This window comes from Pseudorca crassidens, chromosome X (assembly GCF_039906515.1).
Source record: "Pseudorca crassidens isolate mPseCra1 chromosome X, mPseCra1.hap1, whole genome shotgun sequence".
Taxonomy (NCBI): Eukaryota; Metazoa; Chordata; class Mammalia; order Artiodactyla; family Delphinidae; genus Pseudorca; species Pseudorca crassidens.
Window position 1 is genome coordinate 58067157 of NC_090317.1, and position 20115 is coordinate 58087271.

General features: G+C 33.2%; 1 protein-coding gene across 1 annotated transcript in view; it reads right to left on the bottom strand.

The window, feature by feature from the left end:
• Positions 1 to 11159: 11159 nt before the first annotated feature.
• DACH2 (dachshund family transcription factor 2) overlaps positions 11160 to 20115 on the bottom strand; it is a 617297-nt gene continuing 608341 nt past the window's right edge. The window contains exons 11-13 of the mRNA XM_067722703.1: positions 13960 to 14106; positions 12032 to 12097; positions 11160 to 11194 (exon numbers count right to left, since the gene is read on the bottom strand). Of these exons, the coding sequence (XP_067578804.1) occupies positions 11160 to 11194; positions 12032 to 12097; positions 13960 to 14106 (248 nt within the window). The remainder of the gene's footprint in view (positions 11195 to 12031; positions 12098 to 13959; positions 14107 to 20115) is intronic.

Sequence of the window (20115 nt, forward strand, 5' to 3'; positions counted from 1 at the left end):
ATAGTAATCATAGCTTAAAGTGGGTGTGTCTGCATTTTAATTTCTGTCACAGCATTTAGAAATAGAATTTTCTATGTCTTAAAAATTCTTCCACCTACTTACCCCCTAGGATGCTCTCTGGTTTAATGTGATAATGTTTATGAAGCACTATGAACTCCATGGAAGAAAGGGGTTATAGAAGTGTAAAGTATCAAGTTCAATCATCATTATGATTATCCCCTAAACACTTGTGAAGCCCATTCTCTAACACATTTTTCCTGTACGTGCCAGGTTCTAATTAACAGGAATGAACAAATAGTAATAGATGGTTCCATATTTTAAGAATTTGAGTATGAATTTTAAAGAATTACAGCACTAGATAAGCAGGTAACTGCTACAGCACCCTATTCGTGCCTATGATCAGTTGGAGTTCCGGCATCAGTGTTCAGGCTGCACAGAAAAAACAATAAAACCAGTCAAAATTTCATTCCAACAAAGAAAATCCAAAATCTACTTAATGAACTTCACTAAAAACCACAAATTGGCTTTATAGTATTTTGCTGTGCTATATATGTTCAATATTTGAATAAATCTGTGTGTAATAAATGTATTATTTTATTACACATATCCCTTAATCATATATTTATTGATGTGGGCCTCGTTCTATTAAAAACAAAATTATACAAAGGTGAGCAAAACTGTAGATTTACAGTAATTTGAAGCTTAAGCAAATTCTCTGGGTGCAATATTAACAATATAAAAATGGTGTAAATGATATTTCCTAACTCTAAAATATGCTTATGAGCCTCTTGTGCATGTTCTACTGCTTTACAACCTGCAGTGAAATGCATGACTAGCTTAATAAGCAAGCCATTTAAAAAGTTTTTTTTTTCCCCTTCACAGTCTAAAACATGAGTAAAGATCCACACCGTTTTCTCTGAATCAAAATCTTTGTTAATGATTGCAATTTCCTTTCAGGGTGAGATTTCCTTCCCTGACAGGATGTTATTTAAAAGTAACTTCTCACTATTTTTTGAAAACTACCAAGAAACATGTCTATAACATTTTTGAAGGCTTAAATTTAAGTTTAGAAAAAATTACATTTTCTACCCAGAGCTCATATTTCCTTCCAAGTGTTGGGTCACCACTAATTCACTTATATAAACAAAGGAATTTCCTTAAAAACTACTAGGCTTCATCACAGGCATACTTTGAGCTATCAAACCTTTATTTTGGTAGGTAGCTAACTTCTTCTTGAACAGATGCCAATATTTTATAAATGATTTCTCCTGCTAAGTATTAAGTTTTATGCTTTCTGTTTTCTTGAAGTTGCCTAATTAGTGATATGTTTCTAATTTTCAAATGGGCATTATGTTATATGGCACTAAATAAGATCACATTTAAAAGATCATGCTTTCCTGACCTGAGTAAGAGAAAGAAAAAAAAAACATACTGGTTAATGCTCCACTTTAGTCTTAGGTTCAATCCAAATTAAATACGCAATTATTTATATGAAGTTTACTTCAATTGTCAAACATGTTCAGAATGGGACATTCTCAAATCAAATAAGCAACAGTACTGAGGTTAGTTGGGGGTCCAGTTAGATATTAGGACAGTAATATAAATACAGTGCTTCTAATCTGTGAGTAGGAAAAGTAGAACTTTGCAAGATAGGGGCAGATAAATAAAAGTATAGCATTTGATTCGTCTTTCTCTAGAGAAAAGCATTGTTTTAGAGTCATTTTTCAGAAAGGTCTAGTGCTTATTTTTATAATGTAGCACTTATTCAAAAAAAATGGAGGTTTAGTGAAAATAATAACCACTTAGCCTTATTAGCCCTAAAAAATTTCGGACTTATACTTTAATCAAAACAAAGACCACTAGAGAATGGACTTGAGGATATGCGGAGGGGGAAAGTTAAGCTGTGACAAAGCGAGGGAGTGGCAAGGACATATATACACTACCAAACGTAAAATAAATAGCTAGTGGGAAGCAGCCCGATAGCACAGGGAGGTCAGCTCGGTGCTTTGTGACCACCTAGAGGGATGGGATAGGGAGGGTGGGAGGGAGGGAGATGTAAGAGGGAAGAGATATGGGAACATATGTATATGTATAACTAATTCACTTTGTCATAAAGCAGAAACTAACACACCACTGTAAGCAATTATACTCCAATAAAGATGTAAAAAAAATTAAAATAAAAAAGAATAATAATAAAAAAACAAAGACCAGTACAAGTCGATTTTCTTTGCAAATGGTATAATAATGGAGTATCAACCTCTCTCACTTGCATTTAACTCACTTTGTTTTTGTGAATTAATTCTTTAATATACGCTTTTCTCTTTTGTTTACTCTCTAGTTCTTGCAAGAAACACCCTAGAAAGGGATATGGCTATCTTCCTATTCTCATATGAGGATAAAATATAAAAATATATTTACCACAACTGTACACAGAAGAACATATGTTTTAGAGATGGTTTTATATATCAATTATATGTCAATTATTTCACCCTTATTAAAATCTACATATACAAACACAAATGTTAACTTCATATGTATTTTATAGGGCATAGTAATAATAATATACTGTATTTATACTTGTCAAAGAGTATGGATCTAACTTATTGACGAGGAGGATTAGGCAAATATTACTATTTTACTAAAATTAAGGGAGAGAGAAATTGAATGACTTCTCAGTGTTAGTTAACTGAGTTAGCCAGTTAGTAACTGAGAAACCTTGACTACTAGACTTCTTCCCACCACTTCATTGTGCTTCCTATAGACCAGTTATAAAACAGCAACGAAAGTGCATGTGTTCAATACACAGACGTGCAAATTTTGAGCTACACTAAGAGCTCTAGAAATATGTGAACTCTACTTTCCAGCTGGGAGGAGAAAGAAAGGGAAAGGAGAATAAATAAAAACTAGTATTCATGGAATGCTATGTTAGGAGCCATACTAAGTCATTCTAAGCACTTATGTCATATGTAGAATGCCATATTCTTTCACTACTTCTTGTTGTAGATGATGTCATGGTAAAAAAGAAGTAAGCTACTTACGTGCTATGTCATTGCTGTAAAAAAATCTAGGGTCGTTATCACCTACCTTCCATAAGTACAGTTACAAAATGGATTTGTAAGGTCAAATTTACTTGAGATTTGTACAGGATGCATATTGGAAATATTTTAATGTAATAATTATTTTTTATTTTTATTATTGAGCTGTAACACAAGTCTTTCATTGGCTGTATGTAATGCAAATATTTCTTCCCAGTCTTTGACTTGTCTTTTGATTTTCTTGACATCTTTGGATGAACAGATTTTAAAATCTTTTATGAAACCCAATTAACAATTTTTCATGGTTAGTGCTTTTTATGTCCTTTCTAAAAAGACTTTGCCTAACCAAAGTTTGCAAAGATACTCTTCTAAGTTTTCTTCTAGAAGCTTTATAGTTTTAGCTTTTGTTTGTTTTCTTGCTTTTTAGGCTGGTTTTAGCTTTTTATTTATTTATTTTTTGGCTGCACCATTTGGCTTGCGGGATCTTAGTTACCTGACCAGGGATCGAACCCGAGCCCCCTACAGTGGAAGCACAGAGTCTTAACCACTGGACCGCGAGTAAAATTCTTAATGTAATATTTAAAAGTAGAACTATGTTCTCCTTTTTATAACTTTTAGCTACTCCTTTTGTATGCTGAAATGTTAGAAAAACACTGTAATTTCTCAATTCAAAGTAATCATAAAATGGAATCAAAATATGGAGAAAAATGAAAATGAGAGTAATGGAAAAACATTAAATGTTAATTTGAACAATGTTAAAAATGAACACATCCAACATTTCCCATAGAAGGTTGAAATGCAGTTACCAAGAGATTGTAAGATTTGAGTTGCAGGTTTTGCCTCACTCATTTAATTTTTAAATTTTTTTAATATCTGTATTGGAGTATAATTGCTTTACAATGGTGTGTTAGTTTCTGCTTTATAACAAAGTGAATCAGTTATACATATGCATATATCCCCAGTTCTCTTCCCTCTTGCATCTCCCTCCCTCCCAGCCTCCATATCCCACCCCTCTAGGTGGTCACAAAGGACGGAGCTGATCTCCCTGGCCTCACTCATTTTAAATAGTTACTCACCAATGCTAAGATCAACATGACATTCATTTGTATTGTTTTAAAGAAAATAAGAGCACTTAAATTATGGGAGAATAGGGAAATAGAGAAGAAATGTTTACAAAAAAAATGATGCTTTCTTAAAAGCTAATAGAGGAATTGGTGAAAGCGTTATCCAAATAACCATTTGTATAACTGAGGTAAAGTAGATTCCAACTTAAGTATGTGGATTACTACTGGTGTTAATCTTCAAACATTAAACAAGTAAATCATAAACTTTGTGATTAACAGATTAAGGAATGTCAAGGAGGTCTGTAAAAAATTCTAAACAACGTTTTTCTTTAAATTCACTTTAATTTCCAAAATTGAATGTTACATGGCCATCAAAAATGAGAAAAAAGTTCCTGAGAGCAACAAATAAAACTTTATGCTAATGGCCTACAGAAAAGAATCCTAGCCTAAAATTAGATAACTGAAAATCTGTTAAGGCCTCATTCCTATAGGGTGATGTGAGTTTAGCCACAAATAGAAAAGTTTCTTTCTACTCCTACTACAGCTTCTCTACATAGTTTTAAATAGAAAAGAGAGATTGCATTTGTGTAATTTTTATAAGTATTACCCCAATCTATGCAAAGTTTTAAGGCAGAAGTGATTATTAAATTATAGTGGCTTTAGTCTATTTTGGTTAATTAACTACAAACTGGAGAAGCCTTTCCCCACCCCAGCCCTGCTGCATTGTTTTGCATGGGAGAATATTAAAGTCTAGCTAAATATCCTAGCTAGCTTACTAACTATGAGAGATTTTTACAGATTTGGATTGATAGTAATATTATCAATATGGATTGATAGTGAAAACAATGGGTAAGGGAGTTAAGATTCTTGTGTTTTAGAACCCACTACCAATAGCAAGCCAATTAACTTCTCTTGGGTTATTTTCCTACTTATAAAATAGGGGTTAATTATACCTTTCTTAAATATCACACAGGAATAATCCTGCTAGAGGATGAGTGGATTAAGAATGGGACAGGGCTTCCCTGGTGGTGCAGTGGTTGAGAGTCCGCCTGCCGATGCAGGGGACACGGGTTCGTGCCCCGGTCCGGGAAGATCCCACATGCTGCGGAGCGGCTAGGCCCGTGAGCCATGGCAGCTGAGCCTGCGCATCCGGAGCCTGTGCTCCGCAATGGGAGAGGCCACAACAGTGAGAGGCCCGTGTACCGCAAAAAAAAAAAAAAAAAAGAAAGAAAAAAAAAAAAAGAATGGCACAAAGACAAGTTCCTCTTTATGATGGAATATGTTACCAATGAGAGAGCTAGCAGTAAGCCTGGACTTGCAACATTTTATGTAATGGAACAAGAAAACCTAGCCAAATCTAAAAAGAAAAAATCAAAGTCTTCAAAGTGAAGGGAGACTGGGAGGAACTGGGAAGGAAGACATTTTGAATGGATTTATTATTTTGGTTTCTGGATCCAGCCAGGCCTGAATCTATCCTCTGAAGTGTCAGTTAAGTCACCCAATAAATTACCTTTTAAAATTAAGCCCCCCAATAAATAAAAAAGAAAAATAATGGCAAAATCTCACCAGGTTATACAAATATTAGGTATTGTCTTTCTTTTTTCACTGTTCCAATTTTAGAATATCAATTCCTCATTCCAAGAGTGATAAGCATCTTGGCATAGAACCATCTCACATCAACATGTCAGTAATATAATAATTTTATTTTTAAGTGATGTGACAACAGTGGCCTATGATTACAGCCTTCTATGAAAATGCTGTCTGTTTTCTTAATTAAAACAGAGATGTGAAAGTGAAAAATAAAACTAAACTTTTAATTCAAGAAAGGCTTTCCTTTTGCATGTTCCTTAGGTGTATCTGGGTTGGTAAGTGGGATAGGATGACTCTTCCGCTTAAAAAATTGTATTGCATACGTAAAGAGGATGGGGCATAAAGTGACTAAACAGTTATACAAGTTGAGTTAAACAACTCATCCTATACTATAGTCAGAAAGACCTGTTAATGAATTACCCCTGTAGACTCTAAAATGCTTAGTAGCAGAACACCCTATTATTTTGTCTTGCAAGTCTCACTATCTTGCTGTCCCTACAACTACAATTTCATCTATTATGTGAGTGAGATATAGCTAGACTTGTAAGTCTTAGATCTGTAGATGAGATTTTATGTTATCATCATAATTAGCATGACAGCCTTTTAGTCACTGCAAATATTCTTTTAACAATGCGGTGGTAAGTGGTGCAAGCCACTCCATGAAAACCAGGCCCTAAAGTATCAAGTAATGTTTGTCACATCCTCCTAAGAAAGAAATAGAAGCATAATGTGTGCTATAATCTGACAGGTATTTCACAGCAAAGAGGTATGACATGGGCTGGGAGGTACAATCAGTTAAAATAAAGATCCTGTGGAGGATGAAGAAAACGAGAGACAAATACTTCCTGGAATAGAAAGGAAAAAGAATGAGGCCATATAATGAATCTTACAGGAAAAAAAAATGTTGCTGCTTTAGAGAAAGATGCTAGGATTTTTTCTGTGGGGTGTGCGCTACAGCCTTTTCACAGTCTATGATGGCAGTTGCAGTAAAGTTTCTTTGGGTAGTAAAAGTCTCCCTCTCTCAAAGGACATATTTATGAGGAAAGAGGACCCACTTCCCACAATCCTTATAATTGCTGGCATGCTATGTATTTCTGCTTTATAAGAGAACATTTCTACTTAACACTGGGAATATTATAGTGCCTATGTATATCTTTCAACACAAGACAAGACATTAAAGGGGAGGGAAATGAATGGTTATGAGGGTAGGGCAAGAAATAGTCTATAGAACCCCTAGAGAAAGATGTAAACCACACTCTGGTGGAAGTTAGGAGAAAAGCCTGTAGAGAAATTCTATCTGTTCTCCTTTTAGTTTTTCTTGTCATATCACATACATGGCAAGAAATCATATGTTGATTTCTCTTTTCCAGTCCCCTTACTTGCCCCTACCATCACTTTCCTTGCTATTTTATCAAATCCTGCAATGACAATCTTAGCCCAAGGGTAATTGTTTTCAATAAATATTGGTATGGCATCTTAAGCTCTTTGGAAAAATGTAGTTTTAGTTATCAAGTGAGCAACAAAGAGAGAAGATAATGAGGTATCAAAGGTCAAGGAAGGATAAACACTGTTCAAATTGATTTTGAGAAAAATGGATAAGAATATACATATTCATATATATTTCATAGTATATATTTAAAATTCTATACTATAAATACATGTATATTAAATTACATTGTAAAATATGTGTTCTTATTAACATAGAGATGTTAAAATTGTGTCTGTTGCTTTTAGAGTCAAATAACACTTTAGTCACTTTGCTTTAATTCTTCAGTGGCATCTTCACCAAATGCTGCATAGATGAGATCATGGATTTTACATATCAGAATGGTAAGTTTATACTCTTTGAATAAGCTCCCACATTTTTTTCTGAACAAAAATGATTCAGAGGGAACAAATGGTTTAATACGTTTATTTTTTACATCAAATTTTGCTTAACTTTGACACGTAGGTTGGATTTCTTATCTACTTCTGGTGTGTTAGTATCAAAAAGAAGGGAAAATTATTCAAGATTCCACCATATATCTGAAAAAATATCAGATGAAAAATATATTCCAGTGTTAAACCATTTTGTGTCATTGTCAAGCATGTAGGCAAAAAAACAAATGTAAAAATGATTCAAAGATATTGACATTCCTCTTGCAAAAGCAGCTCCTAGTGTTTTTGTATTGTTTTGTTTTCTTCCCAAACAAATGCAGTGGCAGAAATGGGAATAATGCGTCATTGTGTGCCCTTGTACTTTATGATGTTATTTCCTCTGAACTTTTTAAAAAATTATTTTATTTTGTTACTAGAAAGTCAGTTCATAAAGGCTGTTATCTGTTTTCTAAAATATAGAAGTTTCATATTCTGGATTTGTTTTGTCTATTATTATTATTAAGATGATGATATCAATTTTCGAAAACTAAAGAAACATGCACTGTACCAGTAGCCCCTAACAATGAAATATAGTCATACAAAAGTTAACTAAGGTATAAACATGCAAAAGGAGAAGTCTCCCTGTGATCATAAAATGATGTTATTTTCTGTTCAGCAGTTCATGCTGCTGCTGTTCATGCTAATTAATTAAAGGAGCTGTTGCTGTAATGTGCAAACAGGGAATCTGAGAAACTGAGAGCACTTTTAGGTCTCCAAGTGAAGTTAAGTCAATCCGGGCACGGGCAATCAAAGGTAATGAAATCACTTGTCAGTGCTAAGCTTGCAAAAACTGTGAAGTTTGACTAGGGAGTAAAAGGATTATAATTAGATTTCCAATAGGATAATAACTAAATGGCAGAATGCAGTAAAGAGAAAATATTACTTTGTTAGCTAATGGTACTGCTGTTCGGTTTTAGTTTTTATCAGCTCACTTGTTGTTGTGCTAATTTAATTTGTTTTTATCAGCAAAAATGCACTACGCAAATGGTACTTGAATGTCATTTGCAAAAATCATTGATCTGAAGGTACACTTAATGACACCTGGTATGTTTATTTTATGTGAAACGGAGATTGGTTGATAAGATGGTTGATGTTCTGTCTTGTGGGCCCCTAACTGAGTTATGGGAATCTGTGTGGGAGGATATTAGTGTATATCCTTCACTGCCAGCAATAGTGGACACCGCTATCAGAGTGGGTGTGTATTCATTTTTTAATCACCTTAAAATATACAGGAGGAGTTGCTATCATAGACTGCTAAAATATAAGGGATACAGAAACCCTTTTATCAGAAAGTGATCTATGCATGATACCTTGTCTGTCAAACATTCAAAGCATAAAAGACATAAAATAACTAAGCTGAAGAGATTTAGAATACATATAAGAATCCTAGTACATGGGCAGTTTGTGGAAATTATCATAAAACTATATATGAGTTTTTTTTTTTTAGTTATTTTACTATTTATTTACTTATTTGGCTGCACCACGTGGCATGTGGGATCTTTGTTCCCTGACCAGGGATCAAACCTGCACCCGTTGCATTGGAAACACGGAGTCTTAACCACTGGACCTCCAGCAAAGGCTCCTATATATGACTTTATTACTTCTAATGATGGCCAAGCAACATTCTTCCAAGTCCTCTTAAGGAAATGTCACAAAACGACTAACTGAATTTCAGAGAAAAAGCACTAAGGGAATAATAGATTTCTATCCAGCAGAGCTATTGACAATAGGAAAAGACTTCACTGATGCTGGAATTGTTTGTTGTGATGAAGATGAGTTGTGGAAATGACATTGGATTGGCATGCATGAATTGAACCTCACAAACAATGCTGGGAAATAATCTTCCAAGTTAAAAAATGGGTAATTGAGGGAAGTGAAAAAGATGAAAACAGTATCAAAATATGTCACAAAAGAAAGGAACGATAACACACAAGAGCAAAATTATTAGGCAGAATGGAAAAATAATGGTTAAGCTTACATTTTGTTTTCCAAGCATAATACATTTTCTTTAGTTCATAGGTACATATAAAAGTAATCTTTCAATTCTGAACATCTTAAACAAAAAAGTAATATTATTGAGATTTTTTTTTGGTAATTATTTGAATTGATTGATTTGATGAATTATATTTAACTCTGATAATATTTTCTGGCACCTATTCCCCTGGAATAGAATAAATTGGTTTTGCTCATAAAATAATTTCTTTTAGATATTAAATTGTGACTCTACTCTCATATTAATAAAAGGAATTTACTCTAGTTTTTCATAAATTGATGATAGGAACTTTATCATTTACCATGCTTAAATGCTGTTCTAAGAGATGTGGGAATGTGTACTTTTTCATTTTTACCACTTTTATAAAGAATACTATTTAAAATAACCTAAAAGACAGACAGTTAGTAAGAATTATTAACCCACCATACTTTACCATATATTGAAAATATTAACCACAAATTCTAGACAATTTGATTTATAATTTGAAAAAATATATATAAAAGTTAATCCCCTTGCTTTAAAATATGTTCCATCTCAATCCTTTTAAAGGTAGAGCTAATTCTCTCCTGTTTACCCAGTAAAAACTAGGAAAGCTTATTAAAAGTATGCTCACTGAAAACAAATATTAAATGTGTCCTCTCCTAATCACAAATTAATATGCAAAAGCCATTCTTTGGAGACTCCATTAAAATAAAAAACTGAGCCAAATAGTGAATCTAGCTTTTCCTTATATCACCTAACTGACTTTCCATGGATAAGTTATCTGTTGTTTGTTGCATGGAAATGAAGCAACAACTTTAGGACAGTTCAAAAATTTATATTTATCTCAGAGTTAGAAAGTTAGTAGAAAGATGTTACTACTGTGAACTAAAAGAATTATATATATATATATATATATATATATATATATATATATATATATATACACATATATATATATTAAACAAACAGCAATAAATTGGGAGTATAGGATTAAAGGATAATGAAGGATAATTAAAGGAAAAAAAAGATACAACCCAGTGATGGTTTACCTCTTACAGTTACAAAGCTGCCCTTACATCCCACAAAGAAAGGTTCAATCAAGCTCAATGCTCCTTAAAGACTGGGTCTATATGTGTGTGTCACAGATTCAGAAGGGATCAAATGCTTCAGACTTGTTCAACCCTACCTTAGATCTATGGTGGCAACCACAACTAGTGGGGCTTTATTTATATGTTTCACTGTGGTGTACTGATTGGATAAACACTGAGTCCCATCCAAATTGGCTTTGCTCACACAAACAGAGCCTTTAAGTTGAGGGAAGAAAGCAGGTAAGCAAAAGAGGGATAAGAAACAGCAAAAGCTTTATTGAGTGAGCTAAACATGCATGCTTTCACAAAAGTTAATGCATTAGTTAGTTCTATCCAGCTGCAGCAGAATCAGGCATTACCAGAAGATCCATGATCTCTAACACTCCTGGTTTTGCAAAGATGATGTGCAAAACTACCTGAGTCAAGATTTCTAAATTTTCTGAAGTTGCCGTACAAAATGGTGACCCACAGATGAACCCACATGGATCTTTTAGTCACATCCAGTTCTGTTGCCTTCATAGATATCTGTCATTACACCGTGAAAAGGCACTGATTAGTTAAACATCCAGCAGGCAACCTTTCTATGGTTGTCTTCTTTTTTGAAAGTTAGGAAATCGTTTTCTCATGGAGATCCTTTTCTTTTTTATTAGAGTGAGACATGAATGTGAAAATAAATGTAATCTGCATACAGAGGGCTAGAAAACTGCATTAGAAAGACACTGAATATCTCCAGTGGTCAATTTTTATTTTTAGCTGTCTTTGCGCTCCAATGAGACTATATTGATTTTTTCCCCTATTTTCTTACTACTAAATACTTTTAAAAATATTATAAAGGATCTAAACAGTTGTGGGAATCCTGTAAATTATGTATTACAAGTCCTGCTCTTATTTTCATATTTAGTTGGTTTCAAAAAGTATCTAAAATTAGCATCAGGACTTAAATATTGATAAAAATCTTGCCTAGAATACTTTGCAAATATTGATAGGTTACGATTATTCTACCTGTGTCATTTACAAACAGTAAAGTAGTAAGATTTAAAAAGCATATTATTTTATACTTCTGAAAGGTAAATTATATTCACATTTTGCATTTTTAGAATATACCTAACATATAAATGTACATCCTTTTAATGGATAAACATACAAGAAATTTGCTCACATTGTGTATGTAAAATTATTAGTCTCTAAATACATAGTCTCAATAAACACTGCAAACTTTTTCCTCTATCATGAAGTAAGAAAGTTAAACTTATTTATTTATTTTCCTTATATGAAAAGTATCAACATAGGAGCTTATCCCCTTCCCACCCCCAGGGGTCACATATTAAGCAGTTACAGAAAGAAGTACACTGTTTACTGTACCTTGCATAGAAGTACTATCATGAGGATTTCCACTGTTTTCTATTTCAATATCTGGAATCCCAGTATCTGAAAGAAGTGACATTCAATATTAAGATACATTTCTATTTTTCCTGATTCCATTTAAAGTGAAAACTCTGTTCACCACTGCTTTGGTCCTATAGATAACATGAGACTTGGCGTGGCATTTTGTTTTTGTTTTTTGTATGTCTATATGTTTTTAATGGTAGGAGGGAGAATTATAAACCATAGCTGAATTTTACAATTGGGCATATATTTCCAGGTATATAGTAAATACTTCTTTATTCATTTTACACTCTAAAGATAAAACTCAGGAAAATAATCTGTCCATAAAACCCCCTCAGACTATCAGGTAACATGCCCTGACTGTGGAATTAAAAAAATAATAATATAATTACATAAGTAGAAGTGCCCCATCCTTATGGTATATTTTCCACTTGTAAAATGTGATAGATGATGAGATTATCTCTATGGTAAATGCACATGAACACCAAAACACAGGCTATTATTTGTGGTCTTTATTTAGTACTGGTCCTAGGGGCCAAGAGATACATGAATTGTTTCAAAAAAAGTTGAGAAAAAGAAACACAGAGTTGGGTTTTTTATTTTCAATTTTAAATATGAAATGTGTTATCTAAAAGTTATTCATATACATGAAGCATAGCTTAATATGGCCATTTCTATATATATACATTTGCTCAGACACCCTTGGGTAATGTGATAACAGACACCCATATATCATCCATCAAGGACTGATGTGAGAAAGAAATGATTTGACTACAAGTTACCCATCATACTGTAGAAACAGCTGCTTTTCCTTTATAACAGAGAACACTGGAGCTAGAGTGGAATTCACATATGGGTGGATTTCAAAAACGTAAAAAGAAAAATGACAAACCTCCTCAGAACTACACGTTCAGAGCCTCAAATAATTAGAGTGCATAGCATGTTGGCCCCATTGCTGGCTCCCACTGTCTAAGATGTTCCTCAGTATGAGATATTGATGTATTATTATTTATCTTCTCTCTTCTGTGTCTCAATGAGGCATGGCTGTCATGAGCTAACAATCTACCTCTTCATTTCTATCGATTGTGAGGACAATGATCCAAGACAGTCACAGTAAAAAGGGAACTGAACTTTTGGAAAGGTAAAAATACGATTGAACATTGTACAGTATTCTCTATTCATTCTTAGTATGGGACACTTGAAGCAACCCCCTTTTAGTTCATGTGTGTGTCATATTAGCTATGGAGTATGTGTATTCACGTGTATAATATTCTTAGGCTCATCCCTGTTATGTACACATATCAGTTAGATATACCAGCTGTTAACGTGCTCTGAAAGAAAAATTTGAATAGCCTATGAAATGAAATTACGTTGTGAGGTTTCATCATTTAAAATGGAATCAGAAAAGTTTGGAATTAAGAGATTTCATGACAGAAGCACCTCTTCTCACAGGAGCTCCAGGAATTTACTTAGAACATTCATTTTCAACCAGGCATTCTTTAAGCCCTCATCACTGATGCAATCTGCATTAAAGGAACCAGCATTCTAAAGCTCATTAAAATAAAGTACACCAAACATCAGCATATTTTAACACGAATGGACCTAAAACACTTACATTTTAAGTGCAGGGAAGTTATCAATATTACTTCTTCTGCAAAAAGCAGCAGGATTTCCTGTTCCTAGACTATTTATATCTCCCAGAATAGGGCTTATTTTGACAGATTTAATTAATGAACTAAAGCACTTGGCCTCAAATCGATTTTTTAATTACTGTATTCCTGGACAAAGCTTCTCCCTCCCTCACTCCTTCCCTCCTTCCTTTCCCTCTCCCCCTCTCCCTCCCTGGCTCTCTCCCTCTCTCTGCTTTGTGTACCTTGAGTGTGAAGGTGCAATACAGACATTACCTTTCAACATCCTCAATCCACTGTCACTAGTAGTAGCTTGCTTAAGTGCTTGCTCCACTTGCTCCCTTCGCTTTGATTCAAATTCTAAGGCTTCTTGTAGTTTCCTCTTTGCTTTTTTCTCCTTCTTCAGGCGCTTTTGCATGGTAGCTAAAATATGGAAAGGAAAATAGTTTGCAAAGGCTTAGTCATTGAAATCAGTTTGCCGGTTTTGATGAATTATAAACCATAGATACAGTTTCAGAGAGATATATAAATGTATGAGTCAACATAAGATTAGGTTCTTTTGATTCCGATTAACATTAGACTCAACCAAAGAGTATTCAATCACGCAACCAACTTATTTTTGCTTTCACATCTCCAGTAAGTATGCTCTATAATACACATGTATTTTTATGGTGGTGGTAGTAGTGGTGGAAGATTGTTTTCTACTTTGACTACAGGAATTTAGTGATAGCATGAAATATTTTATAAATTGATTAAGAAAAATATTCTTATCATTCATCAGGTTATTCCTATACATATTTCAAAACACAGAATATCTAAAGATATTTATTGAGTTTCAAAATATGGTATGTCTTTAAACACTCCCGAACATTCTATGAGGTCACCATCACTCTGATACCAAAACAAGACAAAGATGTCACAAAAAAGAAACAGGCCAATATCACTGATGAACATAGATGTAAAAGTCCTCAACAAAATACTAGCAAACAGGATCCAACAGCACATTAAAAGGATCATACACCATGATCAAGGGGGGTTTATTCCAGGAATGCAAGGATTCTTCAATATATGGAAATCAATCAATGTGATACTAACAAATTGAAGAATAAAAAACATATGATAATCTCAATAGATGCAGAAAAAATTTTTGACAAAATTCAGCACCCATTTATGATAAAAACTCTCCAGAAAGTGGGCATAGAGGGAAGCTACCTCAACATAATAAAAGCAATATATGACAAACCCACAGCCAACTTCCTTCTCATTGGTGAAAAACTGAAAGCACTTCCTCTAAGATCAGGAACAACACAAGGGTGCTCACTCCACCACTATTATTCAACATAGTTTTCAAAGTTTTAGCCACCGCAATCAGAGAAGGAAAAGAAATAAAAGGAATCCAAACTTGGAAAGAAGAAGTAAAACTGTCACTACTTGCAGATGGCATGATACTATGCATAGAAAATCCTGAAGATGCTACCAGAAAACTACTAGAGCAAATCAATGAATTTAGTAAAGTAGCAGGATACAAAATTAATGCACAGAAATCTCTTGCATTCCTATACACTAACAATGAAAAATCAAAAATAGAAATTAAGGAAACATTCCCATTTACCATTGCAATACAAATAATAGAATACATAGGAATAAACCTACCTAAGGAGTCAAAAGACCTGTATGCAGAAAACTGTACAACACTGGTGAAAGAAATCAAAGACAATACAAAAAGATGAAGAGATAGACCATGCTCTTGGATTGGAAGAATCAACACTGTGAAAATGACTGTGGTACTGAAACCAATCTACAGATTCAATGTAATCCATATCAAATTACCAATGACATTTTCACAGAACTAGAACAAAACAATCTCACAATTTGTATGGAAACACAAAAGACCCTGAAGAGCCAATGGAACTGGAGGAATCAGGCTCCCTGACTTCAGACTATATGACAAGGCTACAATAATCAAAACAGTATGGTACTGGCACAAAAACAGAAATATAGATCAATGGAAAAGGATAGAAAGCCCAGAGGTAAACCCACAGACATATGATCACCTTATCTTTGATAAAAGAGGCAAGAATATACAATGGAAGAATGACAGCCTCTTCAATAAGTGGTGCTGAGAAAACTGGACAGCTACATGTAAAAGAATGAAATTAAAACACTTCTTAACACCATACACAAAAATAAACTCAAAATGGATTAAAGACCTAAATGTAAGGCCAAACACTATCAAACTCTTTGAGGAAAACGCAGGCAGAACACTCTATGACATAAATCACAGCAAGATCCTTTCTGACCCACCTCCTAGAGTAAGAGACAAAAATAAACAAATGGGACCTCATGAAACTTAAAAGCTTTTGCACAGCAAAGGAAAACATAAATAAGATGAAAAGACAACTCAGAATGGGAGAAAATATTTGCAAATGAAGCAACTGACAATGGATTAATCTCCAAAATAAACAAGCAGCTCATGCAGCTCAATATTGAGAAAACAAACAACCCAATCAAAAATGGGTGGAAGACCTAAACAGACATTTCTCCAAAGAAGGCATATAGATTGCCAACAAACACATGACGAGATGCTCAACATCACTAATCATTAGAGAAATACAAATCAAAACCACAATGAGTTATCCTCTCACATGAGTCAGAATGGCCATGATCAAAAAATCTACAAACAATAAATGCTGGAGAGGGTGTGGAGAAAAGGGAGCACTTCTGCGATGTTGGTGGGAATGTAAATTGATACAGTCACTATGGAGAACAGTATGGAGGTTTCTTAAAAAACTAAAAATAGAACTACCATGTGACCCAGCAATCCCACTCCTGGGCATATACCCTGAGAAAACCATAATTCAAAAGGACACATGTACCACAATGTTCATCGCAGCACTATTTACAATAGCCAGGAAATGGCAGCAACCTAAATGTCCGACAGATGAATGGATAAAGAAAATGTGACACATGTATACAGTGGAATATTACTCTGCCATAAAAAGGAACGAAATTGAGTTATTTGTAATGAGGTGGATTGATGTAGAGTCTGTCATACAGAGTGAGGTAAGTCAGAAAGAGAAAAACAAATACAGTATGCTAACACATATATATGGAATCTAAAAAAACAGTACTGATGAACCTAGTGGCAGGGCAGGAATAAGCCACAGATGTAGGCAACATACTTGAGGACACAGGGGGAGAAGTGGAAGCTGAGATGAAGTAAGAGAGTAGCACTGACATATATACACTACCAAATGTAAAATGGATGGGTAGTGGGAAGCTGCTACATAGAACAAGGAGATCAGCTCACTGGTTTGTGATGACTTATAGGGGTGGGGTAGGGAGGGTGGGAGGGAGTCTCAAGAGATAGGGGATATGGGGATATATGTATACATATAGCTGATTCACTTTGTTGTACAGCAGAAACTAACACAACATTGTAAAGCATTTATCCACCAATAAAGATGAAAATAAAAAAGATGTATGGAAGAAAAAGAAAAAACATGGTATGTCTTTTAAAACTTACAGTGTCAAGGGTCTCTTTATTTGAGATGTTACCAGTTTTTAGGGCAAATATCTATCTCTTTAAATATATGCACATATCATCAAACTCTGTCTCTCTCCATATATTTAAATTTGAATCTATCTCTACATTTTAAAGAGAATAACTTTCAGCAATGATTATGTTAAGCAATCTGTAAAGGCACAACAACATTTCTTTCATAAACAGAAAAGGTAATGAAGAGGTAAAAACAATTATAACTCAACTCTCAAGGCCTTATGTCTTAACTAGAAACTTTAACTGCCCTAATGTATGATTGTTACTATTCTCTGAAACCTTGAAATCTGTGATAATTTCTCAAACAGAATTGCTGGGCTCCAGCAATATAGTGGTTCATTGCAGGGTTCTAAGCAGACCGACCTTCACATTCTTCCTAAATTAGTTGTAAAAATTTAAGATATTGATATTAGGACAATAGAAAAATATTCAAGGAACATTAAACAAAATTATAAATTATATGACATTTAAAAAATCTTAAATTATTCAAATACAATTAAAATATTTTGATTGCACTAAAGTGAATATGATGCTAATTTGAGTTTCAGTTGTATTTATCTCACAGTTCAATGTCTTTTCATATAAATGACCTTCAGCAACTTGAAGAGAGTTATTTACTCATCTAAATTTATGTTCATTTACGACAAAAATTCAGAGGACTAAGGTAATCACAAGATGGAAATCTTGGAATAAAGACACCGAGAATATATGGTTTCTATTATTTTTGATAAAAGACTATTAAATAAGGTTAAGCATAAAAAACTTTTACTATAATAATTATACTTAATTATCATCATTCAAATAAAGCATTTAGTAAATTATTTAAATCAAAAACATAGATTTATTCAAATTAATGTATAGCAATGTCCTTGATAAGACAAAATTTTGCTTCTAGTAAAATTATTTATTCAAAAACATTACATATATTGATTCCCTTGAAATTTATGATTCCATATATTATAAACAATGCCACAGAATATTACATTAAAATTATATAAAAATAAACTATAATTTATTTAGGACGTACCATGTACTGAACATTTTTTCTAGGACTATATCTCATTTAAAACTTACAACAACTCAGCAAGGAAGATATTGTTATCTCCAATTTATAGATGAGGGAATTGAGTCCTTGAGAGGTCAAGAAATTTTTTCAAGATCCCAGAACTAGTAGTTCTCAAAGATTGAGGGCCAAAGATTTTATAGGTAGTTGTTTCAAAGCCTGGGGACCATATAGTTGGTCAAGAACCAAGACAGATGAGCTCCAAGCTCTCCTGTAGCTCTATCATTCTTTGTTTCTAAGTGTTTAAACTGCAAAGAATATTATAACATATGTTTAATTCAAGTAACACATTCTGGCTAGGAACAAAAAGGTAGTTAGAAGGAATATATAAGTGTGAAACAATGTTTTCGTTAAAAAAAGATACTCATAGGGATTCTTACTATATACATAGTAAGAATATACATAGTTATATATATATATATATATATATATATATAGAGAGAGAGAGAGAGAGAGAGAGAGTTTACTATATACATATATATAGTTTTACATATGTTCTTTATATATGTATATATGTTGCTACTATTTTTTTCTATAAACCTGGGGAGACATTACTTTTCAACTACAATATCAATTTTCTCCATTTTTCTTTTCAATCATATGACTTTAGATAAAGAGTTCACCCTTTGTCCTAAAAAGTAGGTTTACTGGGTATGAGATATTTAGGCAACTAGAAAGGAATTTAAGTGATCATGCAGTCAACTATTGTAATAGATGATGCTGCTGAGATTCATAGAGATGAAGCAGATAGTTTCTCTAAATCAATGAGGATAACAGAGTAGTTTCTTTTCATCATGCTAGTCATAAGATGTAAAATGTCAAAAACAGTTCTTAGCACACGGCAGACAATTGATAAGCATTAGCTAGTGATGGTAATAGTAGTAGTAGTAGTAGTAGTAGTGATGGTAGTAGTAGTAGTGACAGTAATGACAGTAGTAGTAATGATGATAGAATATTACTAGTGGTATTATTATTATATCATAAAAATTGCTAAATTTATTAAATATAAATGCTTCATAGTAAATCTGATAATAGATACAGTATTACATCTACAATGTCTAAGACTTTTTAAAAGACAATAGTTATGATATCAATTATAAATACAGACCTGAAGACTCTATAAGAAGTTAGTAAATAGAAATCGGTATGAGTAGATCCCTAAAAGTTAGAAGCCAATTTTACTATATGTAGTAGATTTTCCTAAGTCAATTTGTGAATGTTATTATATTTAACATATTTGGTACTTTTGTATAAATAATTTCCCTACTAAAGAAATGTGCTTTTATGATTCCTAATCATAATAATATATATTGCATCCCAAATATCAGAAATAAACTAATTTCTCAAAACTTTAAAAAGACAATTTAGCTTCTGTTTAGTAGTATTTAATGACTTTGGCAAGATAAGAAGAGGTTTAATTCTTTTTAAATGTAATGACTGAATTTCCATTTTGAACTGAACTAGTAATTCTTAGGTCTTAAGGAAAATATACAGTAAAATTTCAATTTCTTGATGCAAATTTCAGAATATAATATGCTATATTAGAATAGTATATAGTTAGTGGATTTCACTCGACTAGAGTAATTCTTCCTAGTTTAGGGAGGCATTATCTGGGTTGTGAATTTTCTCTCCCTTTTTGCCTCTCATTCCCACTCTTTAACTCTTTTAATTGACTTTTGTTTTGTGACTATTCTACAGAAGAATAAGCGAAGAAGAGAAAGAAGCTGAAAAGCACAATAGTCACTTTTGCTGCTGTTTTGTATTTTATGGTAAGTATAAGGAAGAGGTGAAAATTATTGGTTAAAGTTTT